This window comes from Nyctibius grandis, chromosome 6 (assembly GCF_013368605.1).
Source record: "Nyctibius grandis isolate bNycGra1 chromosome 6, bNycGra1.pri, whole genome shotgun sequence".
NCBI classification, from domain to species: Eukaryota; Metazoa; Chordata; class Aves; order Nyctibiiformes; family Nyctibiidae; genus Nyctibius; species Nyctibius grandis.
Genome location: NC_090663.1, coordinates 42,245,500 through 42,270,543, shown reverse-complemented (window position 1 = coordinate 42,270,543; position 25,044 = coordinate 42,245,500). Strand labels below are relative to the sequence as shown.

General features: G+C 39.8%; 1 protein-coding gene across 5 annotated transcripts in view; it reads left to right on the top strand.

Moving 5' to 3' along the window:
* Positions 1–1,644: 1,644 nt before the first annotated feature.
* WDR17 (WD repeat domain 17) overlaps positions 1,645–25,044 on the top strand; it is a 59,351-nt gene continuing 35,951 nt past the window's right edge. For 3 of the 5 annotated variants that reach the window (XM_068403491.1, XM_068403490.1, XM_068403489.1), the window contains exons 1-3: positions 16,550–16,672; positions 17,751–17,934; positions 20,401–20,631. In XM_068403491.1, coding sequence (XP_068259592.1) covers positions 16,550–16,672; positions 17,751–17,934; positions 20,401–20,631 — 538 coding nt within the window. Of the gene's footprint in view, positions 1,750–16,543; positions 16,673–17,750; positions 17,935–20,400; positions 20,632–25,044 lie in introns of those variants that run through there. The other 2 variants (XM_068403492.1, XM_068403488.1) reach the window with 2 other exon arrangements.

The window sequence follows — 25,044 nt, the reverse complement described above, 5'->3', positions numbered from 1 at the left end:
GGATATGGTCAGGCATTTCTTCAGCCGTATGAATAGAGATGTCTGAATTAATCCTATGTTTCCCATATAGTTTATGAGACCATGCAATTCTGTGCACTTTGCGTTATTTACGTCTGAGCTGAAGTCTCAAAGGGCAAGTAATCTGAAAAATTTCAGCAGTATGGTGTGAAGTTCCTCTGTATGTTCTTGTGTATGTGTACATTTATCTGGAGCTTTATATAACCACAAAAAAATCTGCTAATCTGCAAATGCTACTTCCCATAAATATAGTGGGTGTCTTGATTTAAATTTTTATTATTTTGTGTGTGGTTTGTTTTTCTTTTCCCTTGGATGTCATAATTTCTGAGTAAGAGGTTGGAAAGCAAAAGTATTGCTGCTTTTCTTTATTTCTGTGCTGTGTATCTGAGAACGTAGCTTGCTTACACAGTAGCCTTAATGGAAACTACGTGTGCTAGAGTAGGACTGGTAATAACACTGGATTGCTCTTTGGAAATGGTAAGTAATGTTGACCACTAACTCCAGGTTAATATCTGGTACTTCTGGCTGTTCTTTTCCTACTTTGCTTTGTTTATTTCTTGATTGAACAATTGACTTCAAGTCTAGTTTTTGCATTTATTGTATTATGAATTTTGGGAAACAGCTTGTTAATCTGGTACAGAAAGGCAGAGGTTGTCTGGTTTCTAGATTTCTTAAGAAACTGGTGTTTTTTAGGTCTCCATAATCTCTGTTGAGGATTTGATAGTTGCTGCAACCATGCACTCATGGAGATTTGTATGATAATGTCTCCTAAACAGCACAGCTGATGAAGTGTGCTGCTGCAGCACTGAACTGTGGTGTAAGCAATACAGCTTTTATTTCTCTTTTTACCTCTTGTTTTCATTGGTATAATGCACTGTGAAATCTGATGTGGAACTTGGGAGCATACCAAAAAAGGATAATTAGCTGCAGAGGGAATAAATAAAGTCAGATACATGAAACTTTCCCAAGGGAGAGAAAAGAAGCAGATGGATTCTGACGAATTAGTGAAAATTAGGCTTTTTAAATTTCCTGGACAGTGCTTGTGGCTGTAGCTGAGCACAATAGAGATGCAGATCTTTTTTTCTTTCTTTTTTTCCCTTTTTAAAAAAACGTTAAACATAAGATGTTCGGCACTTGTGATAAACGTCGCCCCTCCTACTGAGCCAGTTGAAACCACTCCCTGCATAACCAAAACATATCGCTCCCTATGATTCTGAAGGCATTTTACATTTCAATACAAGCTTTTGTACACTGAACCACATTTCTTACAGACAGTACATTTGAAAAAACAGGAAAATAATTTTTTAGGAGACAAATAAGAATGACTTGAACAGCACATCATTTTCAGTGCTCAGAAGTACTGTAAAATTGAGCTTGAAGCACTAACCTGCTTTAATTTAAAATACTGGAATATACAATCTAGTAATTGTTTTAGTGTTTTCTGTTTTCCAGTTCAGAATTCAACACATATAGCATTTAAATTGCTACTAAAAGTATTTCAGATTATATATTTATGAATGTAAAGCTTACTAATGTAGAATCCTATCACAGAGTTCAGACCTGATCTTTGTGTAGCTTATAGATTTGAGTAAATTTTAGTGCAGGACTCATTGTACTTACATCTGTTCAGGTTCTGTATTTTTTATTTCAACTGTGCCTTCTGTCATGGCTTGGATGACTTATATTTCCCACTGGTTTGATGAAGATGATTGGTATGAAGGACAACAACGAGTAAGAATTGTTTAAACTAATATTTTCTCTTTTACTTCCTTTATATTTTTGTTCTTTAAGCTGCTGTTTATTGTATTACTAGTACCAAAAGTAACATTCCCATAGTGGTACTAAGAGAATATTTTTAGTAGTTTTAATGAGATCTTGGATCATAGATAAGCACATCTAAAATGAGTTTTTTGAAAATTAATGTTGCTAGCTGGATAAAAGATATTGAAGTTTGGTGGCCACCTACTTGCGTTTTTTAGGTTGCATAATTCAATGAGTAGTAATTCTTTAATAAGTAATGAAATAGAAATCAAGCATTTAATTTTATTGTATTAAGAGGAATTAATATACTGTGCATGGAGTAAACTGAAGTAACTATAAGCAGTAATAGAGTAAAACAAAAATATCTGGGACATATTAATTCACCTAGGGTAATTTCCAAGTTGTACCTTGGATATCTGTATATTTTTATTAACATTTTTCCAAGGTGGAGGAGTCATTACTATAGAAACATTTGCAGGATATCTTGGATTTTTTTAATGTTTATTAACTGCATGCCTGGGGCAAGCTTGACCTACTACTGCTTTCATAGATTTATGGTGAAAAGTGAATATGAGTCACACTTTTTTCACTCTATCAAGCTCCTTTATGTAACCATATATTTCTGTAATTTCTCGTTTTGGTAGTATATTCTCAGCTACTGAATCAGAATGCAGGAGATGCTACTGAAACATAAGGGCCAGCAGCTGCTTTAATTCTATTATTGTGCAATGCCAGTTATATGCTCATAAGTATTAAAAACTAGCAGATTTTAATACTTTTCCACTGCTCTCATTTTACGTCACTCATGATATGAATGTTTCAGATGTGGAGTTATCTTTTAATAGCTGCTCATCAGAGATTCAGGTGTGAGGTATGTCAAGAGGTAACTTTATCTGAAATCAGAAGTGTCGTCTTTGCAATTCGCAAGCAGAAAAGCAATCTTCTGGTGATTGTGGTAGCTCTGGGTTGGAAGATGAGAACAAAATTCTTATGGAGGCTCTTAGATGCTTTATACTGAAATCAGACATGGTTGTATGTATTTCTTTGTATTATATACAGTATCTGAAAACTAGGTTTCTGGTACCATATGACTAACCAATACTCTATAGATTATGCTTTTGTTACCTGTTATGTAAGATGTCTCGGGTTGATTAGGTACATAGTTCAACATTCCTGGTGATGTATTATTAGAAATATCAGCATTTCTCTGTGCTGTGTTTCAAACCCTAGTATTACTTCTTAGATTATCTTGTTAAAGTTGCACGATAAAGGATATTCTAGTTAAACTGTACAAGTAGTCTAGTCAAGGCAGTCAGAAACTCCTTTGTAAGACTTACCACAAGTTATGACTTTTTTAATGTTAAATTGTTGGCGTTAGGTTTTCTAAGCAGGGTATCTATCTTGGATTAATATATTTGTTTTTAATTTCAAATAAGTGTTTTTTTCTGTAAAATACAGTTTCAGGCTGTGATTTCAAACCCAAACTTTTTCCAACCTTCAGCCAGAGGTCCACAACATTTTTAGGACTTCTTCCCTTGTGAAGCCAGAGATACTGTGGTAAATCAATTTTAGTAGTAATTTGGCTCTGGGTTTATTGTGGAGGTTTAAAATGTCTGTGAACACTAGTAGAACACTTGTTTGTTTAAAATGATCTTTTAAATAATAGTCTTTTCCTAATCAGCATCTGGATAACTGAATGCACTCATTTCGAACGCTTGCCAGGTTATCATAAGTTAGGAAATGTCATCTGCAAATGCTGGTTGCAAGAGTCTAGCTGAGGCTTCTGGTGTTTTTGAAGAATCTTGCTGAAATCCAAAGCCTTGTCCAAGGCACTCTCTTCTTGCCTCTGGTTAATCTTCTTATTCTCCAGGAGCCACAGCTAGACTGTTAAACCCTGCTGGGAAGTATGAAGGTCTTAGCTTTTGTTTAGAGGAGTACATGCTTAAACCTACATAATTATTCTACATTATTCTACATTGTGACTGTCTGGAGCGAGTCCAGAGGAGGGCCACGAAGATGATGAGAGGGCTGGAGCACCTCTCCTATGAAGACAGGCTGAGAGAGTTGGGGCTGTTCAGCCTGGAGAAGAGAAGGCTCCAGGGAGACCTCATAGCATCCTTCCAGTATCTGAAGGGGGCCTACAGGAAAGCTGGAGAGGGGCTTTTTACAAGGGCATGTAGTGACAGGACGAGGCGGAATGGTTTTAAACTGAAAGAGGGTAGATTTAGGTTAGATATTAGGAAGAAATTCTTTACTGTGAGGGTGGTGAGACACTGGAACAGGCTGCCCAGAGAAGTTGTGGCTGCCCCCTCCCTGGTAGTGTTCAAGGCCAGATTGGATGAAGCTTTGAGCAACCTGGTCTAGAGGAAAGGTGTCCCTGCCTGTGGCAGGGGGATTGGAACTAGACGATCTTTAAGGTCCTTTCCAACCCAAACCATTCTATGATTCTATGATTCTATGATTAATGTAGTCAGCCTTTGCTCATCTTTTGTCCAGAAGCAGTTGCATGAAGTAGTGTGTGTAGAGTCTCAGTAAGACTATTTAGAGACCTACATTAGTAACTACAGTTTGTTTGTCCATATCAAGAACTGAAAATTCTTTAGCATTTTGTGATACTCCATGCAAAGTAGAAAGAATTTTTATTTAAATGGAGTAGCTCAACTGATATTGAAATATCTGATTCTTAAGAAATTATAACTGAAATATGACACTGCCATCTATTTCTTTGTTTCTAACCTTTTTCTCCTATGGATCTATTAAAATCTGACAGCTGATCTTTGACAATATACATATTGTCAAATTTTCGTAGTGTAAGATTTCTTCTTATATTCTGGTGTGCTTACTTTTATTTTTGGGGTTCCCCAGATTCATAAAGTAATAGATATAAATATATTTTAATGTAATGGATAGATAGCATAGAATAGAATTTAGAAAATGTGCTAACTTCTTAAATGTTCCTTCCAGAAACATTAGTTTGTGGAAATTTCATTGCTCTGTTTAGTCTTAGTAAATTTAATTTGTCTATTGGCTTTTAAGTTGCCTGTGTACCAGAATATTTCCAATTATACTTTATTTTGTGGATCTGGATGTAATAATCAGAATTTAATTCCTTAATATGGCTATAATGTGCTTCGTGTTTTCCAGACTCATTGGAAGAGGGCTCGTTCTAATTATGCTAAAGTTCTTACACGAGACATAGTCCTATTGAGGCAGGCACAGTCAGGAAGAAGTTGGTTTCTGCTGTGTCTTGCCGACACACAGAGATTTCTTGGTAGGTTTGAAGACCTTCATTTTTTTAACAAGATACACTAATTGTCCATTATCTAGTGCTTCAAACTGGTCCCATTGGATAGGGTAATGTATTTGAAACTGTGGTTCACAGGTCACATTTTCATCTCCAATGGATTTTCCCACAAAGATGGGTAAATATACCCAATGTCTTTAAGGTGACATCACTTTTATATCACTAAAGAAGCTCTTTAATTATTACATTATCATTGACATATTGACAAAAATATTGATACCTGGGGACAATAGTCTGGATGAGATATAACAGTGTTGTATGTCAAACGTACAGGAGTGACAGCAAGCTTTCCACTTAAGAAAACATACAGATTTAATTGGAAGATAGTGACAACAGAATGAACAGAAGCAAAGGACACTAACACTTTTCTACATACAGCTGTACAGAAACTAGGGGTTTGTATATACAGAAGCATGTTGATTAACATAAGGATACTGTATATTCACTTTTGTGTGCATGCCATATTGTATATGTACTCATTTGGACAGGTCATAGACCATATGGACCACAATTGCTAACAGTGTAAGCATATGTTATTGGTTGTGCTTGATGGTTATAAATTTATGAATACTTATAGCATGCAAGCACATCTCTTAATAATTAAAGGATGCTAAATGATGGATTTAAAGCGCTATTAGTATTCTGTAAATATCATTGTAGTACAATCAGGAAATACAATGAGCAATGAAATACACAGCTGAAGCAGAGAAAAAGGAGTTAGCTTAAAATTAAAATAGTGCCTGTTAAAGAGCTGCAGTTGCCAGGCTACTGACTCTGCCGTTGTGTGTGTGTGGTGCGACACAATGCTCAGTCTTTTCTCCTGCATCCTTTAGGAACTACATTATTCTGTGAGCATCAAGGTTTAGTTCCTTCATTTGTCAAGTAAAGTGATTTCATTTTACAATCAGAGCAAGATTTTGCATTTTTGGGAGCAGGAAGGTATTGGAATTAACATGGAAATTCTTAAGTGGTTTACAAAAAATGATACCTATGCTAAGGTAGGGATTATTAGGCATTTATCTTTAAGTTACTGATATATAGCCATGTCTATGTATTTAGTCCGTTCAGTTGTTATTTTTAAATAATATTAACCCTATGATATACAGAATTTCAGTTTAATGTTTTTTTCTATATTTAGCAACAAGGAAGGACTTAGAATGTTGCTGCTCATGACAATTTAAAAGAAAGGTTTTTGTTGTCCTCCCTCTTCCCTTCATCTCCTTGGAAACTGTGGGCATCCTTTGATAGCTTTCCCAGTGTGGTATACATTTTTTACATGCACAGGTTTTTTTTCAGTGTATACTTAAGAGTCCAATATAATTACTTGTACATCCCTTATTTTGAAATAAAATGCTTTCTTTAACAAAGCATGAAAAATCTCCATCGTACAAAAATGCAACGTGAGTGAAATGATATATATATTAATTCAGTTATACTGCATTTCTAGTTTTCTGCCAATTTACGCAGGCTGTTCTCATGAATGCTCCTTTCTCCCTTGTACTATAAGTGTGTTCAACAGAAATCTATAATGCCTGAAAAGATCTGCAGGAAACTGCTTTAATGCACGATACTTAAAAGAGAATAACAGTCAGTATGCCACACAATTGTAATTTCTTCTCCTAGATACTATTGTACTGAATTTCAAAGCAAATTCTGCTTCCTAATTACAATATTTTTTGTAAAACGGTATATGACTCTTTACAAGGAGCAGGAAATACTGGCAAGTTTAAAACAGCAAATATTAGTAAATAAAGTGCAAATTCCTTTCTATAATACAGCTCAGAATATTTTACATATGTAATTTTTTTGCGTATACTTAAATAGGAATAATCTGTATGAAGAATCAAAGTTTAATAATGCTTCTTAAGCATGAGTTATTAACTCAGTGAAATAATGATATATCACAAAGCAGCATTTTTCATCTAAATGTTGATCTTATTTAGGAGACATTTTCATTTGAATATCAGACTTTAAGAAAAATAGTACATTATCAAAAAACGATTTTTTTAAATTAAACTTGTGAATGAGGCTTCTATTAGTGAATTTCATAAGATATTAAAGTTACCTTTTGTCTTTAACATAAAAGTAGAACAAAGAGAAGACAAGTGTGCACTTCTATTTCAAATACAGTACTTAATATGACATATCCAGTAATGCTTACAGACATACATTTAGAACTAGGCTGAAATAGTTTTATAGCCATTTGATGACAGTGATTTTTGGTCATGATTAATCTAGCCTGAATTCTAATCAATGACGGATGCATTTGGAAACCATTAAAATACCATAAGCTATGCAGATGTCCTGATGACATGAAAAAAATATATAAAAGCTTCTTCCTTGTTAATCAGCTGCAGAGAAAACATGGAAATAGTAGCACTAGTAGTGGAACTATCTCCAAACTCAAAGCGCTAATCAGTTTTGTGTGATCGTGGTAATTGTAAAACAAGCGTAGAGGACCTTTTTCTTTTTGTTCTAGATTTCAGCACATAGACTTGGAATCCTTCTTATTCTCAGCTGCTTAGAATAGTATTTTTCTACAGACTAGTTTTCATATAGTCAGGAATAACCTCTCTCTCTCATATCAAGGCAAAAAGGAAGAACTACCGAATGTATTAACAGAATCTTTTTTTATGCAGATTACTGCAGAATCCTACAACACAAATCTGTTGTTACTCTGAAAGAAACGTTTGTGGAATTCTGTTTTAGCATCTGTCAGAGATCTTTACAATCAATTTTACCTGTAATCAAGCTGCAAATTAAACAAAATTTCAGATAGTATTTTCTTACAGGTTAAACACCATCAAATCAGGAACCTCTTAGCTCCCATATGAGAAGGTAAAAAAGAGGATCAGTACAAAATGAGACAAATCTACTATTACTGTGAAATAAATATTTGTGAACTCTCAGTGTCTAAAGAGATGTTAACTTTTATTCAATCTCACATGCGGTAAACCTACAAACTAAACTTATGATAATCCAGTATTGTACATCTAATTCTCTTCTACTTCACCCTGGCTTTTTAAATGTTCCTTGTCTGTTTGCTAACATACCTAGTGTTTTGACCATAATTTCCCCTGGAATCAAGAGTGGAAACCAAGAGTTCTGGTTCCAGGTATTATTCTGCATTTTAGTAAATTTTTGTGTAGTCAACCGGATGACTTCAATTTCCAAAAAAGTGGTTATTAACCTTTAAGCACTATAACTACAGCCACAGAATTATAGAATGTTTTGGGTTGGAAGGGACCTTGAAGATCATCTAGTTCCAGCCTCCCTGCCACAGCCAGGGACACCTTCTGCTAGACCAGGTTGCTCAAAGCCCCATCCAACCTGGCCTTGAACACTTCCAGGGAGGGGGCATCCACAACTTCTCTGGGCAACCTGTTCCAGTGTCTCACCACCCTCACAGTAAAGAATTTCTTCCTAATAGCTGATCTAAATCTACCCTCGTTCAGATTAAAACTGTTGCCCCTTGTCCTGTCACTACATGCCCTTGTAAAAAGTCCCTCTCCCGCTTTCCTGTAGGCCCCCTTCAAGTACTGGAAGGATGCTATGAGGTCTCCCTGGAGCCTTCTCTTCTCCAGGCCTAAGAGCCCCAACTCTCTCAGCCTGTCTTCATAGGAGAGGTGCTCCAGCCCTCTCATCATCTTCATGGCCCTCCTCTGGACTTGTTCCAACAGCTCCATATCCTTCTTATGTTGGGGGCCCCCAGAGCTGGATGCAGAACTCCAGGTGGGGTCCCACAAGAGCAGAGTAGAGGGGGAGAATTACCTCCCTCGACCTCCTAGCCACGCTTCTTTTGATGCAGCCCAGGATGTGGCTGGCTTTCTGGGCTGCAAGCGCACATTGCTGGCTCATGTCAAACTTCTCATCAACCATCACCCCCAAGTTCTTCTCCTCAGGGCTGCTCTCAATCCATTCTCTGCCCAGCCTGTATTTGTGCTTGGGATTGCGCTGACCCACATGCAGGACCTTGCACTTGGCCTTGTTGAACTTCAGGTGGTTTGCACAGGCCCACCTCTCAAGCCTGTCAAGGTCCCTCTAGATGGCATCCCTTCCCTCCAGCGTGTTGACTGCACAGAATCACAGAATCACAGAATCAACCAGGTTGGAAGAGACCTCAGGGATCATCAAGTCCAACCGTTGCCCTGACACCACCCTGTCAACTAGACCATGGCACTAAGTGCCATGTCCAGTCTTTTCTTAAACACATCTAGAGATGGTGACTCCACCACCTCCCTGGGCAGCCCATTCCAATGTCTAATAACCCTTTCTGAAAAGAAATTCTTCCTAATGTCCAACCTGAACCTCCCCTGGCAAAGCTTCAGGCTATGTCCTCTTGTCCTATCGCTAGTTGCCTGGGAGAAGAGGCCGACTCCCACTCCACTACAACCTCCCTTCAGGTAGTTGTAGACTGCAATAAGGTCACCTCTGAGCCTCCTCTTCTCCAGGCTAAACAACCCCAGCTCCCTCAGCCATTCCTCATAGGTCAGACCCTCCAGACCCTTCACCAGCTTGGTCGCCCTCCTCTGGACTCGCTCCAACACCTCGACAACTTTCTTGAAGTGTGGGGCCCAGAACTGGACACAGTATTCAAGGTGCGGCCTCATCAGTGCCGAGTACAGAGGGACGATCACTTCCCTAGACCGGCTGGCTACACTATTCCCGATGGAGGCCAGGGTGCCGTTGGCCGCCTTGGCCACCTGGGCACACTGCTGGCTCATGTTTAGCCGGCTGTCGATCAGCACCCCCAGGTCTCTTTCCGCCGGGCCGCTTTCTAACCACTCTTCCCCCAGCCTGTAGCGCTGCATGGGGTTGTTGTGGCTCAAGTGTAAGACCCGGTGCTTGTTCCTGTTGAACCTCACGCCGTTGCTCTTGGCCCATCTATGTAACCTGTCCAGATCCCTCTGTCGGGCCTTCCTACCCTCCAGCAGGTCAACACTCCCACCCAGCTTGGTGTCATCTGCAAATTTACTGAGGGTGCACTCAATCCCTATATCTAGATCATCCATAAAGATATTGAACAGCACTGGCCCCAAAACTGAGCCCTGGGGAAGCCCGCTAGTGACCAGCCGCCAGTTGGACTTTGCCCCATTCACCACCAATCTCTGGGCTCCGCCATCCAGACAGTTTTTAACCCATTTAAGAGTCCACCCATCCAAGCCCTGGGCAGCCAGTTTGCCTAGAAGGATGCTGTGGGAGACAGTGTCGAATGCCTTACTGAAGTCTAGATAGACTACATCCACAGCCCTGCCCTCATCTACTAAGCAGGTCACTTGGTCATAGAAGGAGACCAGGTTGGTCAAGCAGGACCTGCCTTTCATGAATCCATCTTGGCTGGCCCCGATGCCCCGATTGTCCTGCATGTGCCGTGTAATGGCTCTCAGGATGATCTGTTCCATCACCTTGCCTGGCACCGAGGTCAGGCTGACAGGCCTATAGTTCCCTGGATCATCCTTCTGACCCTTCTTGTAGATGGGTGTTACATTTGCTAATTTCCAGTCAGCTGGAACTTCTCCAGTTAACCAGGACTGCCGGTAGATAATAGAGGGTGGTTTGGCAAGTTCATTTGCCAGTTCCTTCATTACTCTGGGGTGAATCCCATCCGGGCCCATAGCCTTGTGGGTGTCCAACTGGCACAGCAGGTCACTAACCGTCTCCTCCTGGATTACGGGGGGTTCACACAGCCCCCCGTCCCTAACTTCAAGCTCTGGGGGCCGAGTCTCCTGAGGACAACCGGTCTTCACATTAAAGTCCGAGGTAAAGAAGGCGTTGAGCACCTCTGCCTTTTCCTCATCCCCTGACACTACACTACCCTCCTCATTCAGCAAGTGGTGGAGGCTCTCCTTGACCCTCCTTTTGCTGTTAATGTGTTTGTAGAACCTTTTTTTGTTATCTTTGACCGTAGCAGCCAAATCAAGCCCTAATTGAGCTTTGGCCCTTCTAATCTTCTCCCTACACGACCTGGCAACGTCCCTATAGACCTCCCAAGTTACCCGACCCTTCTTCCAGAGCAAGTAGGCTCTCTTTTTTTCCTTAAGTTCTAGCCTAAGTTCCCTGTTTAACGAGGCTTGTCTTCCTACACACCGGGACAGCCTGTTCCTGAATATTTAGCAATTCCCTTTTAAAGCATGTCCAGCCTTCCTGGACTCCTTTTCCCTTCAGGACTGACTCCCAAGGGACTCGGTCCACCAACCTCTTAAACAGGCTAAAGTCTGCCCGCCGGAAATCTAAGGCAGAAGTTCTGCTCTTGCCCCTCCTTACTTCCCCCACTATCGAAAACTCTAACATTTCATGGTCACTATACCCAAGACGGCCACCAACCCTCACATCTCCTACTAGTCCTTCTCTGTTCACAAACAACAGGTCAAGCAGGGCCCCTCCTCTAGTTGGCTCATTTACCGCTTGCATGAGGAAGTTGTCCTCCACACATTCGAGGAACCTCCTAGATTGCTTCCTCTCTGCCATGTTGTATTTCCAGCAGACATCCGGCAAGTTGAAGTCGCCCACGAGTACAAGGGCCGGCGACCGGGCGTCTTCTGACAGCCGCTTGTAAAATGCCTCGTCTGCCTGCTCATCCTGGTTGGGTGGTCTCTAACAGACTCCCACTGTAATGTCCGCCCTGCTGACCTTCCCCCTGATCTTCACCCATAGACATTCAACCTTGTCATCCTCACCATCTTCCTCAATTTCGACACAGTCTAAGCACTCCCTAACATACAGCACTACCCCACCGCCTCTCCTGCTTCGCCTGTCCCTCTTAAAGAGCTTATAGCCATCCATAGCAGCACTCCAGTCATGAGAGTCATCCCACCACGTTTCTGTGATGGCAACCACATCATAACCTTCCTGCTGTACAGTGGCTTCTAGTTCTTCCTGTTTGTTGCCCATACTGCGTGCATTGGTGTAAACGCACTTCAGCTGGGGTAGCGGCCTTGCCCTCAACGCAGGCCTGTCACCCCTAGGTTCATTTGTGGTTGCCCTGGTCTTATCCCCCTCCCCCATCGAACCTAGTTTAAAGACCTCTTCACCAGCCCTGCCAACTTCTGGGCCATAACCCTTTTCCCCTTCTGACTCAGCTGTTCCCCATCTGGCATAAGCAGGCCCGGTGCCATGAAAGCCGCCCCGTGGTCAAAGAACCCAAAATCCCACCTACGGCACCAGTCTCTTAGCCACATATTAATCTGTTGTACTTTCATAGTCTTTTCCCTATTTTCACCTAACACCGAAGGAATTGAAGAGAATATAACCTGCGCACCTACCCCCTTCACCAAACGCCCCAGGGCCCTGAAGTCCCTTTTGATTGCCCTGGGACTTCTCCCTTCAATCTCATCCCTACCCACCTGGAATACTAATAGTGGGTAGTAGTCAGAGGGCCTCACCAGTTCAGGAATCCTCCTGGCAACATCCCTTACCCGAGCCCCAGGGAGGCAGCAGACTTCCCTGTGAGTCGGCTCTGGCCTGCATATGGGGCCCTCCGTTCCCCTTAGCAGGGAGTTGCCTATAACAATTACTTTTCTCCTTTTTGGAGCTGATTGCAACCCTCCTACTTGGTTGCTTCTGTTTACGTAGCCCTGTAGAAGGTCTTTCACCTAGATTCATGTCTTTCTGACGCTCAGGAAGACGCTCAGGCTCCAGCACCTCATACCTATTCTTCAGGGGGACGCAGGGAGGGGAGGAAGGTCAGGATGGGATTCACCTGCCACCCCGAGCAGGGACCTGCCTCCATTCCCCCCCATCCCCTATGTCTCCTCCTGCTCCTTGTGGAGGAGGAAGAAGATCCTCCACTACCCGGGGAGCATTAGGCCCGTCCGTTTTCCCCAGGATGGGCAGGGAACAGCACTGCCCGCCATCCTCTTCCTGGGATGCTCTTGTACTCCTTAACCTTTCCACCTTTGGGCCACCAAGGAGATCAGGTCGTCGACCTGTTCGCACCTCACACAGGTGAGGTCTCCATTACCCTCGAGTGCCAGTGCCAGGCTCTGGCACTCCCTGCAGCCTGCCACCTGCACCTCCGCATGCTTCCGCGGCAGGTCCGTTTGGGTTGCCATGTCCTTTCTGGCACCTGCAGAGGACTTAGGGCCCCACTGAGTGGAAACCATACCTTCCTGCCCGCCTACCCTGCTCGCCCTGCCTGCGCAAACTGCCACGCAAACTGCCGCACCCCTGTTTGCGTGCTCCTGTTCACCGCGCTCCAGGTCGCTCGCGCTCCCCAGGGGCCCTTCAAATCTCCCGCGGTGCTTCCAGCTCCACCCCCTCCTCACCTGATTCGTTGCCGGGAACTTCCGGGTCCAGACGGGACTCGGGGCTGCTGCTCGGGTGGCCCTGAGTACGGAACCCGCCCGGTACAGCCCGATCTCACCCTCGCCCGCACTCACCTCTGTCGCTGTCGCTGCTGCCGCTGCTGTCGCCGCTGCCGCCGCTGCTACCAACACACCACACAGCTTGGTGTTGTCAGCAAACTTGCTGAGGACACACTCAATCCCACTGTCCATGTCGCCAACAAAGATGTTAAACAGGACTGGTCCCAATACCGACCCCTGTGGAACGCCACTTGTCACTGGTGTCCACTTGGACATTGAGCCATTGACCGTAACTCTTTGAGTGCAACCATCCAGCCAATTCCTTATCCACCGAGTGGTCCATCTGTCAAGGCCATGCCTCTCTAATTTAGAGACAAGGATGTTGTGTGGGACAGTGTCAAATGCTTTGCACAAGTCCAGGTAGATGACATCAGTCGCTCTTCCCCTATCCACCACTGCTGTAACCCCGTCGTAGAAGGCCACCAAATTTGTCAGGCACGATTTGCCCTTAGTGAAGCCATGTTGGCTGTCACCAATCACCTCCTTGATTTCAATCTGCCTTAACATAGTTTCCAGGAGGATCTGCTCCATGATCTTGCGAGGCACAGAGGTGAGACTGACTGGCCTGTAGTTCCCTGGATCTTCCTTTTTTCCCTTCTTGAAAATGGGGGTTTTGTTTCCCCTTTTCCAGTCAGTGGGAACTTCACCAGACTGCCACAACTTCTCAAAAATGATGGATAGCGGCTTAGCAACTTCATCTGCCAGTTCCCTCAGGACCCATGGATGCACCTCAGTCAGTGATATCTGAGATGATCAGTCCCAAACGTTCAGTCTGATCCTGATCTTCTGCTAAAGAAGTACCCAAAAGAAGTCTCTCTTAAATATTTTTTTTCTTTCACACTTTCCAAAGTGAAAGAGAGAGATTTATAGTCTCACGGAGATTGCTTCTTATGTTTGTTCATTTCTATTTATCTGCCAAGTAGATACTCCAAGCAGATAAGAAAAATGGAAGATAAAATTGATCATTCAAATTAATTTTCATCGCTTGTATATATGAATTAAAATGAAATTTTGTTAATATTTATGTAATAAGTTTTTTGTCAATATTGACTGATAGGTTCCCTTGGGTACTATAGGTACCGAACTTGTACAAAGTTTTTTCTAAATGCGCCGTAATACTAATGTCATTTCCGCCTCCATACAGTTGATACCAAGTAGGTGGAAAGTGATCTGCAGACAACGTCTCTTTCCTAAAGCTGTTACACATCAATGCATTGCATAGCCAGCCCTTGCACTTAGTCAACAGGTGCTCCATCCAAATACTTGTGTTTGGTCTCCTTTTTCCTTTTTAATTCTCTTTCCTCTGTGGGACTTGAAAATCTACCTAATAATACTTGGCAAATTGAACATAACTCTCCTTGCCTTTTAAAGATTATAGTCTCAGCTCTTTGACCGAAAGATCACATTCTCCATACTCTGTGTAATTTTTTTTACACATAATGTCCCTCAGTCCGTTAATCTATCTACAGTATAAATGGGTCATTAAATGAGACATTCTATAAAATAGTTGAAGGAGTAAATTTTTATGTCTGGACCTTACCTGACCACATGCTGAAGCACTCAGTGGTAGGGTGAAACTCAGCAGACTTGTCCTTCACCAATCTGCACAAAAAGATTCTTTTCTGCAGGGGCTCTCACTGACACAAGTACAATTGTTTTCCTGTATTAGGATTGTACTGCTAGCCCAGCTGAAGTCGTATGTATGAAGAGGTTTCAGCTATGGGTTATCTAAATATCCTGTGTATGGGTAGTACTTTCAGTCATGCTCATGAAGACTTGTTTGGATTGATTTATCTTCCATGCAGAAGTGGTGAATCCTTTTTGCAGCTATTTGGACCTTGTTCTGCCATTTGGATCACCACACTGTTGCAGGTTGTGATCTACCTAGTCATCATTGTCAACCTCAGTTGCAGTTGTTTGGCCACTGGTGCCTTCTATAGTGGTGGCAAAGCCACAGTTATTTCTGCAGGTTGATGGAGCAGACATTGCATCAGTTGACAATTGGCTTGAACCTGGGATGTTTGTATCACATGAAGACTGGTTTCTAAGTGAATTGAGAGATTCTGTAAAAACTGATGGCCTTCCCTACTTGTCTGCTGTAAATAAATACAACAAGGCTCATTTTGAATGTGTTCTTAAATCACAGAATCACAGAATGGTTGAGGTTGGAAGGGACCTCTGGACCCAGGAGTTAAGTTTTAACAACACCTTTGCAAATGTGTGCATTCTTGGTCATAGTAGAGTATGTAAATGGATCATAGAAAAATGGCCAGGCTTATGTGCTCTAAGTAACATTTTGACATTATTGTGAATCAAATATGGGCTAGGTGGATAATTGGTGTGGCCCAGCAAAGCATTTCTTGTGTTTTTATATTAAAGTCAGTTGTTGTCTCATTCTGAGCAGAGCTGGTAGTTTGAGACTTGTTTTGGACAGTGAAGGCATAGTTTGTTATACAATAATACAGTAATGTTACACTAAGCTTTGCTTTTCATTTTCCAGTTTCCTTCAACTTTTTTATTAAAGAGTAATTATTAAGAAAATCTAGAAAGCTTCTCCAAAAAGGATGATGAGAATAAGTAATGCATAGCTGTTCCATGCAAGTGGTTTGAAGACCTTTTTAGACACGTTGCTTAACTTACTTAAAAGAAAGGTATTAGCATATGGTCTATTAAGTCCAGCTGTCTTTTGGGGGATGAAGGGAAGAACAGAGCAGAGAGGGCATTACACTGTAATATAGAAAGAACCGGATTGCAGAAGAAAATGAAAGTGATGAAGAACAGGTTCAGCTTGCACAAATCAAGAATTGTTCAAGTTTTCATGTGCTGTCCTTCCCCTTTTTTTCTCCCAAATGGATTCCTGTGAATGGAATTAAAATCCCTTTCTTGTTTTGCACTGAAGCCTGTGAACATCTGCTTGCCTTTATTTCAGCTGCATTCATTTGTACCTCATAATCACAAGATGCTGCTGTTAAAACGTAAAGGCTAGCTATATTTTTAAGGTACCTATGTATATAGTATTTATGGGAACAAAAATGTATTATTCTGTTCTTTAACTTTCTGTCATCTTATTGTTGTCTAATGAATTTCTGTTTTAAAGGCAACAATGTCACGGGTTAAACAAGTGGGACTTTTAGCTGCTGGATGTCAGCCATGGAACAAGGATGTATGTGCTGCTAGTGGGGACAGATTTGCCTACTGTGCTACCCTTGCTATTTATATTTATCAGGTAAGATTATTTTTAACAGACTAGTTACATTTTTACATTGTTGTCTATCTCACTTTGAATCCTTTCAATAAATGTTTGTACAATGCTTTTGGAAGTATGATTACTGCTGAGAAGGTGTCTATGTAAAGCTCAATCTTCCATTCAAGATACCCCTTCCAAATTATTTTTTCTCCTTGTTACAACTAGTGCAAAAGATTGATGTAAACTTTATATTTGAAGCTGTGTGTGTCAAGAATTATTGTTAAGAGACAGGCTCTCAATCCAGCAAACACTTGAGATGAATGAAGTGCAGTGACAGAAGAGCGGGTTCTGCGAGAGAAATGAAGAAATTCCGTGGTTTCATTTGAAGCTGTAGTGTAACAGTAGTCTTTTGAAGTAGTTTAATTCACTGAGCAGAGTTGGGGATTCAGTTGCCCACCTTTCTTTGGTTTGGAACAAGTTATTATTTTCTTCATTTCTGAACTGCTCAGCATCATGGTCTTCTGAAGTTCGCAGTTACTATACAGCAACACTTAACAAAAAAAAAAATAGAAATGCTGTGACGTGAAATTTTCAGACTGAAAAATATGTCAGGAAATAAAGGATATGCTTATTTTAACTTCATGAGTTATAGTAGGATTAAAATAAACAAAATTTACTGTGTCGGGTTTGGGGATTTGATTTTTTTTTTTAATTGTACTAAGTGATTTAAGAAATGAGAAAGATTTCAAACTCATTTTCATATTCTATCCCATTTAACCCCTTGGAGATTACTAAATGATTGTTGCCATGCCTATAAATAAAGCATTTTAGGATTTTTTTGAGTGCAGTTATTAATGAAATATAACAATTTATAAGTGAAAAGAGGATAGACTATGTTAATACTGGTTGGGCTAATTGAATATTTAGCAACTTTTCTGTCCAAGTCAAATGCATGAGAATTTAATTTATTGAGATGTCAGGTACTGACAGCTGTTAAATCACTATAAATTCATCTGTAAGTCCAATACTGTTATATGAACTATTCTCCAACCCAACAGTACTTAAAGTGAGTTTATGAAATATGTATTTCTAAAAAGGAATTTTACTTTTTTTTTAGCTGGATCACCGATACAATGAATTCAAGCTCCAGGCAATTATGTCTGAGCATAAGAAGACAATCACAGCCATATCTTGGTGTCCTCACAATCCTGACGTGATTGCAAGTGCCAGTGCAGATAGTTTAGTGATTATTTGGAATGTGACTGAACAGAAAGTTGTGGCCAAGCTGGAGAATACAAAAGGTATTTCAGACATGGAGGTCTATTTGATCCATACAGCTTTTTCATCCACTGGTATCAGAAATATTTGATATACAGTAAATTCTAAGCAGTTGGTAGGCTGAGATTTAACAATTGCATAACATAATACTCTTGTCAGATTTGTTGCAGCTCATTTTAGAAAATAATGATAGTGTGTTTGAGTAAATTGCTCTGAACCATCTACTAATTGGTAAAGAAAGAGGTTATTCTTGATGAATTCAAGAATTTACTTTGCCATTGATTTCTTACAGAGCAGGAAAAAAACCAGTTTTTTCCATCACTGTATAAAAGAATTAAATAATTAAATTTTAAACCTTTTGTGTTTTCATGGTACCTTTATGGAACTGAAAGCAAATAAAATGTAGCCTTCAACAGATTCAAATATAAATTGTCAGTGAATTTAAAAAAAGTTTTTGTTTAAATACCCTAATGCTTGTCTACCTGCATCTTCCCTCAGGATTTGAAACTGCTCATTAGGAGATTGTAGTAGAAGTTTAGGGGGTTAAAAGTCTGTTTACCACGTTTCCCTGCCAGTTCTGATTCATTCCCTTCAGTCAAAACCAGTACCTGTATTTCTGTTCTCACAGTCAATCTCTGTCAGTTGTCCTTGACTCTTACATTTGCATTCTTGGAAAATAGGTGCAACCCAAGAACAGTCAGTATCTCAGGATCTTCTAAGACATTTCAGGACCCCCTACTCTGTTCTTTCCAGAGAACTTGGGATACCTCTGAAAATCTCGTATATCTTGCATATCCTGCAAAAGGAATAAGTAGGAAAAAAACACATTGATTTGAACTATTCTAAAAGGAATATTTTATCAGATTATGCATTAATACAAAAACTGATACTTATTTTTCAATACAATGCTTGTTTAAAAAACTACCTCAGCCAATGACTACATATGAAAGAAGTGTTATTATTATTTTAAACTTTTCAAAAGCTAATTTACTTTTAGGGTGATATGTTTAAACCTCCTGTTAATGCTGCTTTTACTCCCTTTGACACTGCAATATTCATAGAATCATAGAATCATACAATGGTTTCGGTTGGAAGAAACCTTAAAGCAAGTTCCAACCCCCCTGCCACAGGCAGGGACACCTTTCCTCTAGACCAGGTTGCTCAAAGCCCCATTCAGCCTGACTTGAACACTTCCAGGGAGGGGGCAGCCACAACTTCCTGGGCAACCTGTTCCAGTGTGTCACCACCCTCACAGTAAAGAATTTCTTCCTAATATCTAGTCTAAATCTACCCTCTTTCAGTTTAAAACCGTTCTCCCTTGTCCTATCACTACATACCCTTGTAAAAAGTCCCTCTCACACTTTCCTGTAGGCCCCCTTCAGGTACTGGAAGGCTGCTAGAAGGTCTCCCCAGGCCTAAGAGCCCCAACTCTCTCAGCCTGTCTTCATAGGAGAGGTGCTCCAGCCCTCTCATCATCTTCATGGCCCTCCTCTGGACTTGTTCCAACAGCTCCATGTCCTTCTTATGTTGGGGGCCCCCAGAGCTGGATGCAGTACTCCAGGTGGGGTCTCACAAGAGGGGAGTAGAGGGGCAGAATCACCTCCCTTCACCTGCCGGCCACGCTTCTTTTGATGCAGCCCAGGATACGGCTGGCTTTCTGGGCTGCAAGCACACATTGCCGGCTCATGTTGAGCTTCTCATCAACCATCACCCCCAAGTTCTTCTCCTCAGGGCTGCTCTTAATCCATTCTCTGCCTAGCCTGTATTTGTGCTTGGGATTGCCCTGACCCACGTGCAGAACCTTGCACTTGGCCTTGTTGGACTTCAGTCCTTCAGACGCACAATATTAAATTATAAGGATAACAAGCGTTGGAGATGTTAAGGTCAAAATCCTTAAACTGGAATGCCTACAGTTAGGTGTTAGGCAACTGAATTAAAACTGTCATATATCCAGAAGCAAGCTAGCAAGAGTTCCCTTTGGTTACAGAGGTAGCTTTCCAATTTTGTCACCAATATCTGCCTCTGTTGTATTTATCTCTATAGTAAATTTTATTGTGTTTTGCAAAAACAGACATCTTAAAGTTTTCAGTAATTTACGAGCTTAGTAGCAAATAGCTTACAGTAAAACATAATGGTGAATGGAACTGCGAATGAATGAGAGTATTGTGTACAGGATCAGGCTTGTCCTCTTTCCTGTGTGTGATTGTCTTTGGCACTAATGAAATCAAGTATAGGTATCATAAAATACAGCCCAACAAAGTATTATTAAAATAATTTGGGAATTATTTCTGTTTCCTGCCTCTGGGTATGTGTAGTTTACTTTTAAACCATAAGACGTTCACACAGTTGTCTAAATTTCAGTCTAATAATTTTTGTGTAGAAGAATAATTATTTCTACAGTTTTTCAAGACAATTGCTGATACTGGGTCAAGCACTAATACATGGAATTTCATATTCTGGTTCTTACAAGGTTTACCTGTATGTTTCAGGAATTCCTGCGTCACTTAGCTGGTGCTGGAATGCAGGTGATGCAGTTGCATTTGTGTCCCACAGAGGTCCATTGTACATTTGGACTATCTCAGGACCTGACAGCGGGGTAACTGTACACAGAGAAGCACATAGTTTCTTGTCAGATATCAGTCTGTTTAGATGGCATCCAAAGAAAAAAGGAAAAGTAGTATTTGGACATACTGATGGAAGCCTATCTATTTTTCAGCCAGGTAAAAACTGATACAGTAAAATATTTATTATTTTATATATATATATCTGCTATTTTTGTCTCTGTATATGTGTGTAATTTTGCACTTTTTTGTTTAGGTTTTATAATGTATATACATATATAAAACTTGTTCTTAGTTCATAGTATTCCTACCTCTGCCGTATCACAAAAATATGTTTTCTTAGATAAAGAGCACAGAGCATTTTCTTTGTATCTTCTCCCTTTTGTGACCATCATAACATTGCAATTTTTGACAAGTACAATAAACTGTTTTTTTAGGGAATGGTAACAGCCATGATCTTCTACTGAACTGTATTTCCCAGCAAGTTTGTTCTTCTGAATGGACTAACTAGAATCTTTTGCTTAGTCTCTTACTTTGCTTGCAGTTATTCTGGAGTCCTCTGCATTTTTGTGGGTAGAAACTCATGTCACACTTCATATTTTCTTCATGATTCTGTTCTGTCAAAGACTATATGGGAAAATATTTATCTCTCTCTGTCTGAAATCCACTGAGCACATTTGTGCATACTTCATAAGTAGTCCAGTGCTCTGCTAATGAAGTTATCTTGTGGATAAGCTCCTTTGAAGCTAAAATTTAGCTCGCTTTCATAAATAGTTTTCTACAAAGACAGATGTCTGTATTAGGTGGACTATTTCAATTTTTTTTCTGGCTATTTCTTTTTCCTCCAGTAAAAACTGATTTGCAACTTTGTTAGAAAAATTGTTCTTTAAGTAATGTGTTAATTTTACATAGTATTATGCAAAATTTATTCTCCTTCAGTTCACTCCAGGAAGTTGTCACTCAAGGTGTCAGAGAGAATAGATTCCCTTGCTTCAGTAGCACTGACTGAATTAGTATTGGCATTGGGAAAAGAAAATCTATTTTAACATTATAACCTCTAAATATGTATTGAACTGAGACTTTTCATGAAGTTTGTCTAGAATGATTTGAATATGAAAATAGAAATAATGGGGAAAGGATTTAAAATGTCAAAATTATGTTCTGCAAATGCAAATATAATATTGGCTAAAAAAGCTACCAGCAGTGGCAGTTTTGTATGTACCACATGTACGTTTCTATAAAAAAAGGTTTATTGAAAATTATCCATTACTGCTGGGGAAAAACCTACTTGCATCAGCTTGAAATTGAGTTTAGATTATCACAGAAATTTGGCCTGTCTCTGTATTTAGGATAGTTTTCATTATTATTGCAATATTATATATATTCATTAAGATAATTTTGAAAATAAATTAACCATGTGTGAGGGACAGAGTTTGTATGCCTTAAACAACTTGTTTGACAATTCTGGCTGGAGGAGGGTATGTGTACTACAGAGGCCTGCAAGTCTGGCAAGAGATAAAGGCCTTGGGAACAGAACAATACCCCTGCTGTGCCTTAATTGTTGTGATTTACAACTCTGGGTGAAGGAAGAGATAAGTCCTGCGGAGGCGGGATGGTATCTTTTCCTTGGGGCCAGCCTACATGTGCAACAACTTTGCAAGGCCTCAACCACACTTGTGCAGAAGCGGGGTCATACAGCGGACACCACAACTAGGGGGATCACGACCACCAGACACCCCTTGGGGGACCACCGACTCATTTCGAGAACAATCTAAGACTACAAAGCGCAGGCGTCCCAATTAGCATGGGAAACGAGCAGAGAGAGGGAGACAAGAGGGATGTTACCACCCTCTCCTATCTCGCATGCAAATGACCTAAAGTATTTAGACCTTCTCAATTGGGATGCTGGTGCGCGCTCCCGCCCGCCACCTGAGGACCGATCCTGCAAGCGATTTACCGGAGGAGCAACTCTGCAAGCACCTTACCGACTCTACAGACAGCTTACATCGCTGGATCCAAGGGTGGTGATCTCTCTTTTCCTCTCTCTCATAGTCTCTATCCTCTTTCTCTTTTCCTTTTTCCTTTTCTCTCTTTTCTCAATGCCTTTAGAAACCCAAGACACCTACAACCATGCAACTTTCCCTGTATTAATAAATTGTTCTTAATTTCATACCAGTTATTTGGTGTCGTTTCACCTTAATTTACTCCAAGGGATTTATGAACTAGTTGCGACCAGGTCATAACACCATGAAATTTGTTTCTTGTTCTTAACTTATATAAGATTCTTGTTTTCCAACAGAGAAATAAGGAGTTGAATGTTTATACACAATAGGGTTAAAATTTTTGTCAGAACTCTCTCATTGAAAGTCCTGGACTTAAGTAGTGCAGTTTACTTCTACTTAAATTCTTCAGAATTGAAAAGAAAATGTTGCACTTTGGCTTTTAAAAATGAAGTTTTCGGGTTTTTGTTTTTAAACTGTTTAGAATTTCACTTTCTCAAAATTATTCAAGAAAAGTAGTACACTTTCTGTTGGATCATATTAAGTTATTTTTAAATGTGAACATGTCTTTTAATGAAATGAATGTAAAAAAATTTTAGTCAAATAGAATTTTTATTTGATTTTATATAGAAAAAAATCACTGATCTGCAGAGGTCTACTTACAAATTAATTGTCAGAACTGAGTAGCAAATTTTACTATGTGGGGTAAATTAGTACAACAAATTCAGATACATTCAAGAAGAACAACCACTAATTGAAATACCATAGAGCTCCCATTCAAGGCCCAGACTCGCATGCAATAAGAAATTCGAATATTTTTAAATCAAATATTATATTCTTGTAACTAAGACAATGACATTGGAGCAAGCATAATGACTTTGAAAGAACGCAGACCAGTATTAGTTTTCTTTTAACTTGCTTTCTTTACACTATTAGAAAAAGATGAAGAATTTGTTTAGATAAAAGCATAGGTGTGTTTAAGCATAGATCATGAAAATTTTCGTGAACAGATAAATTCATTAAAATATGTTCCAAATTTAGGTAATAATAAAAAATTGATTGTATCATTATAATAAAATACAAGTACCATTACTGTGGTTACACTTTCATAAATGACTTTAATATGTATCTTAACATTCAGATATAATTGAAAATGTAGGCTTATCTATCAACTGCAAGTTTCTAGTTTGCAATTGATTGTCAAAATTCATCTGACTTTTGTAATCAGTAGCTTTTAAAAGTTAACAATACTTAAAAGAAAGTGGTATCAGTAGGACAAATATAGGCCCCCTATTAAAAAAAAAAAAGGGGTGGGCGGAAAGGATACAAAGAATTGGTACTTTTCAATAAAGAATAGAAAGCTGATTTTTTCCTTGAGATAGAAGTTCAGCCATCATCTACCTCATGTAAGAATGGGTACCGTGACTTGTTATTGGAACAGATCTTAGTTTGTCACCAAGTTAAATTAATTTTTTAAAAAAAAATCCTATTCCTTACTTTTAAAAGTTTCAGTCCTTTTGTAGGATAAGTAAAATACTATCTTACAAAACACTATCTTAGATAGTGATCCACAAGTTCCTGTTAATTGCTTGAAAGTTCAGTGTGATTGACTCGTTGAAGTCTCTAGTCTTTCTATTTAGGTGTGAGTCACTGCCTCACAATTAGTAGATGACACGACTTTTTTTTTCGTTAGTTATCTACTCAGGTTTTTCTCTTGTGGATGTACTTTGTTTTAATTAACTCCAGATCATCCGTTAATGTAGGAGAACATTTAGTGTGAAGAAAAAATATGCAAAGATTTAAGATTAGTACTCTATTTTAAAAGAAATACAGCGCAGTCATCTAAAGCCAAGTGTTCTGTAGTAGTTTACCTTTCATTTTTTCTCAAAATAAGCGTAGCTTGCTTAAATGACCTGTGACTCAATTGCATGATTCACAGGGCTGATGTCATCTTTTAATGGAAAATAAAATTTAACGGTTACGGTTTCCGTGAGCTTTGCTTCCAGACGCTTTTGTGAAGCACAGGTAAAACTGAATAGCTCCTAGATATCCATACTCCCCCACCAGTTGATTGTGCTTTCTTGGCACTGAAGTGTGTGAATATGACTGGCTTTGATCACTCAAGGACTTTTTGTCTTTAGTTCTTGTAAAGCTAACTGAAAAATGACAACTGAAAAATGGCAATTCTGCTTTGTTCTCAGTTCGTGGTTTTCATTTGAATGTTGATTTTCATTCAAGAAAAAATCTGAACTGAAATGTAAGCAGGGGACATTGTTAAAGACGGTGGGAATCCCAAAGTTTTTGGCAAATTTAAAACATTTTTCTGATGATATTTCTGATGTTATTCCTGGTATTCCTGGTGCATCAAAAGGGACAACTGCACTTTTGCAGTTGTCTTATATACAAACATAAATGGAATAGAGAAATCAGTTTATGCTATTGATTGTTGTGCAGTCTTAAATTATTTCCCCCATTTCTAGTAATTGATTTATAAAGTTGCCCTAGGTATAATGTGCACTAATAGCATTTTCCCTAGAAAATGATAATGAGAGTTATTTTAATATTCAGAATG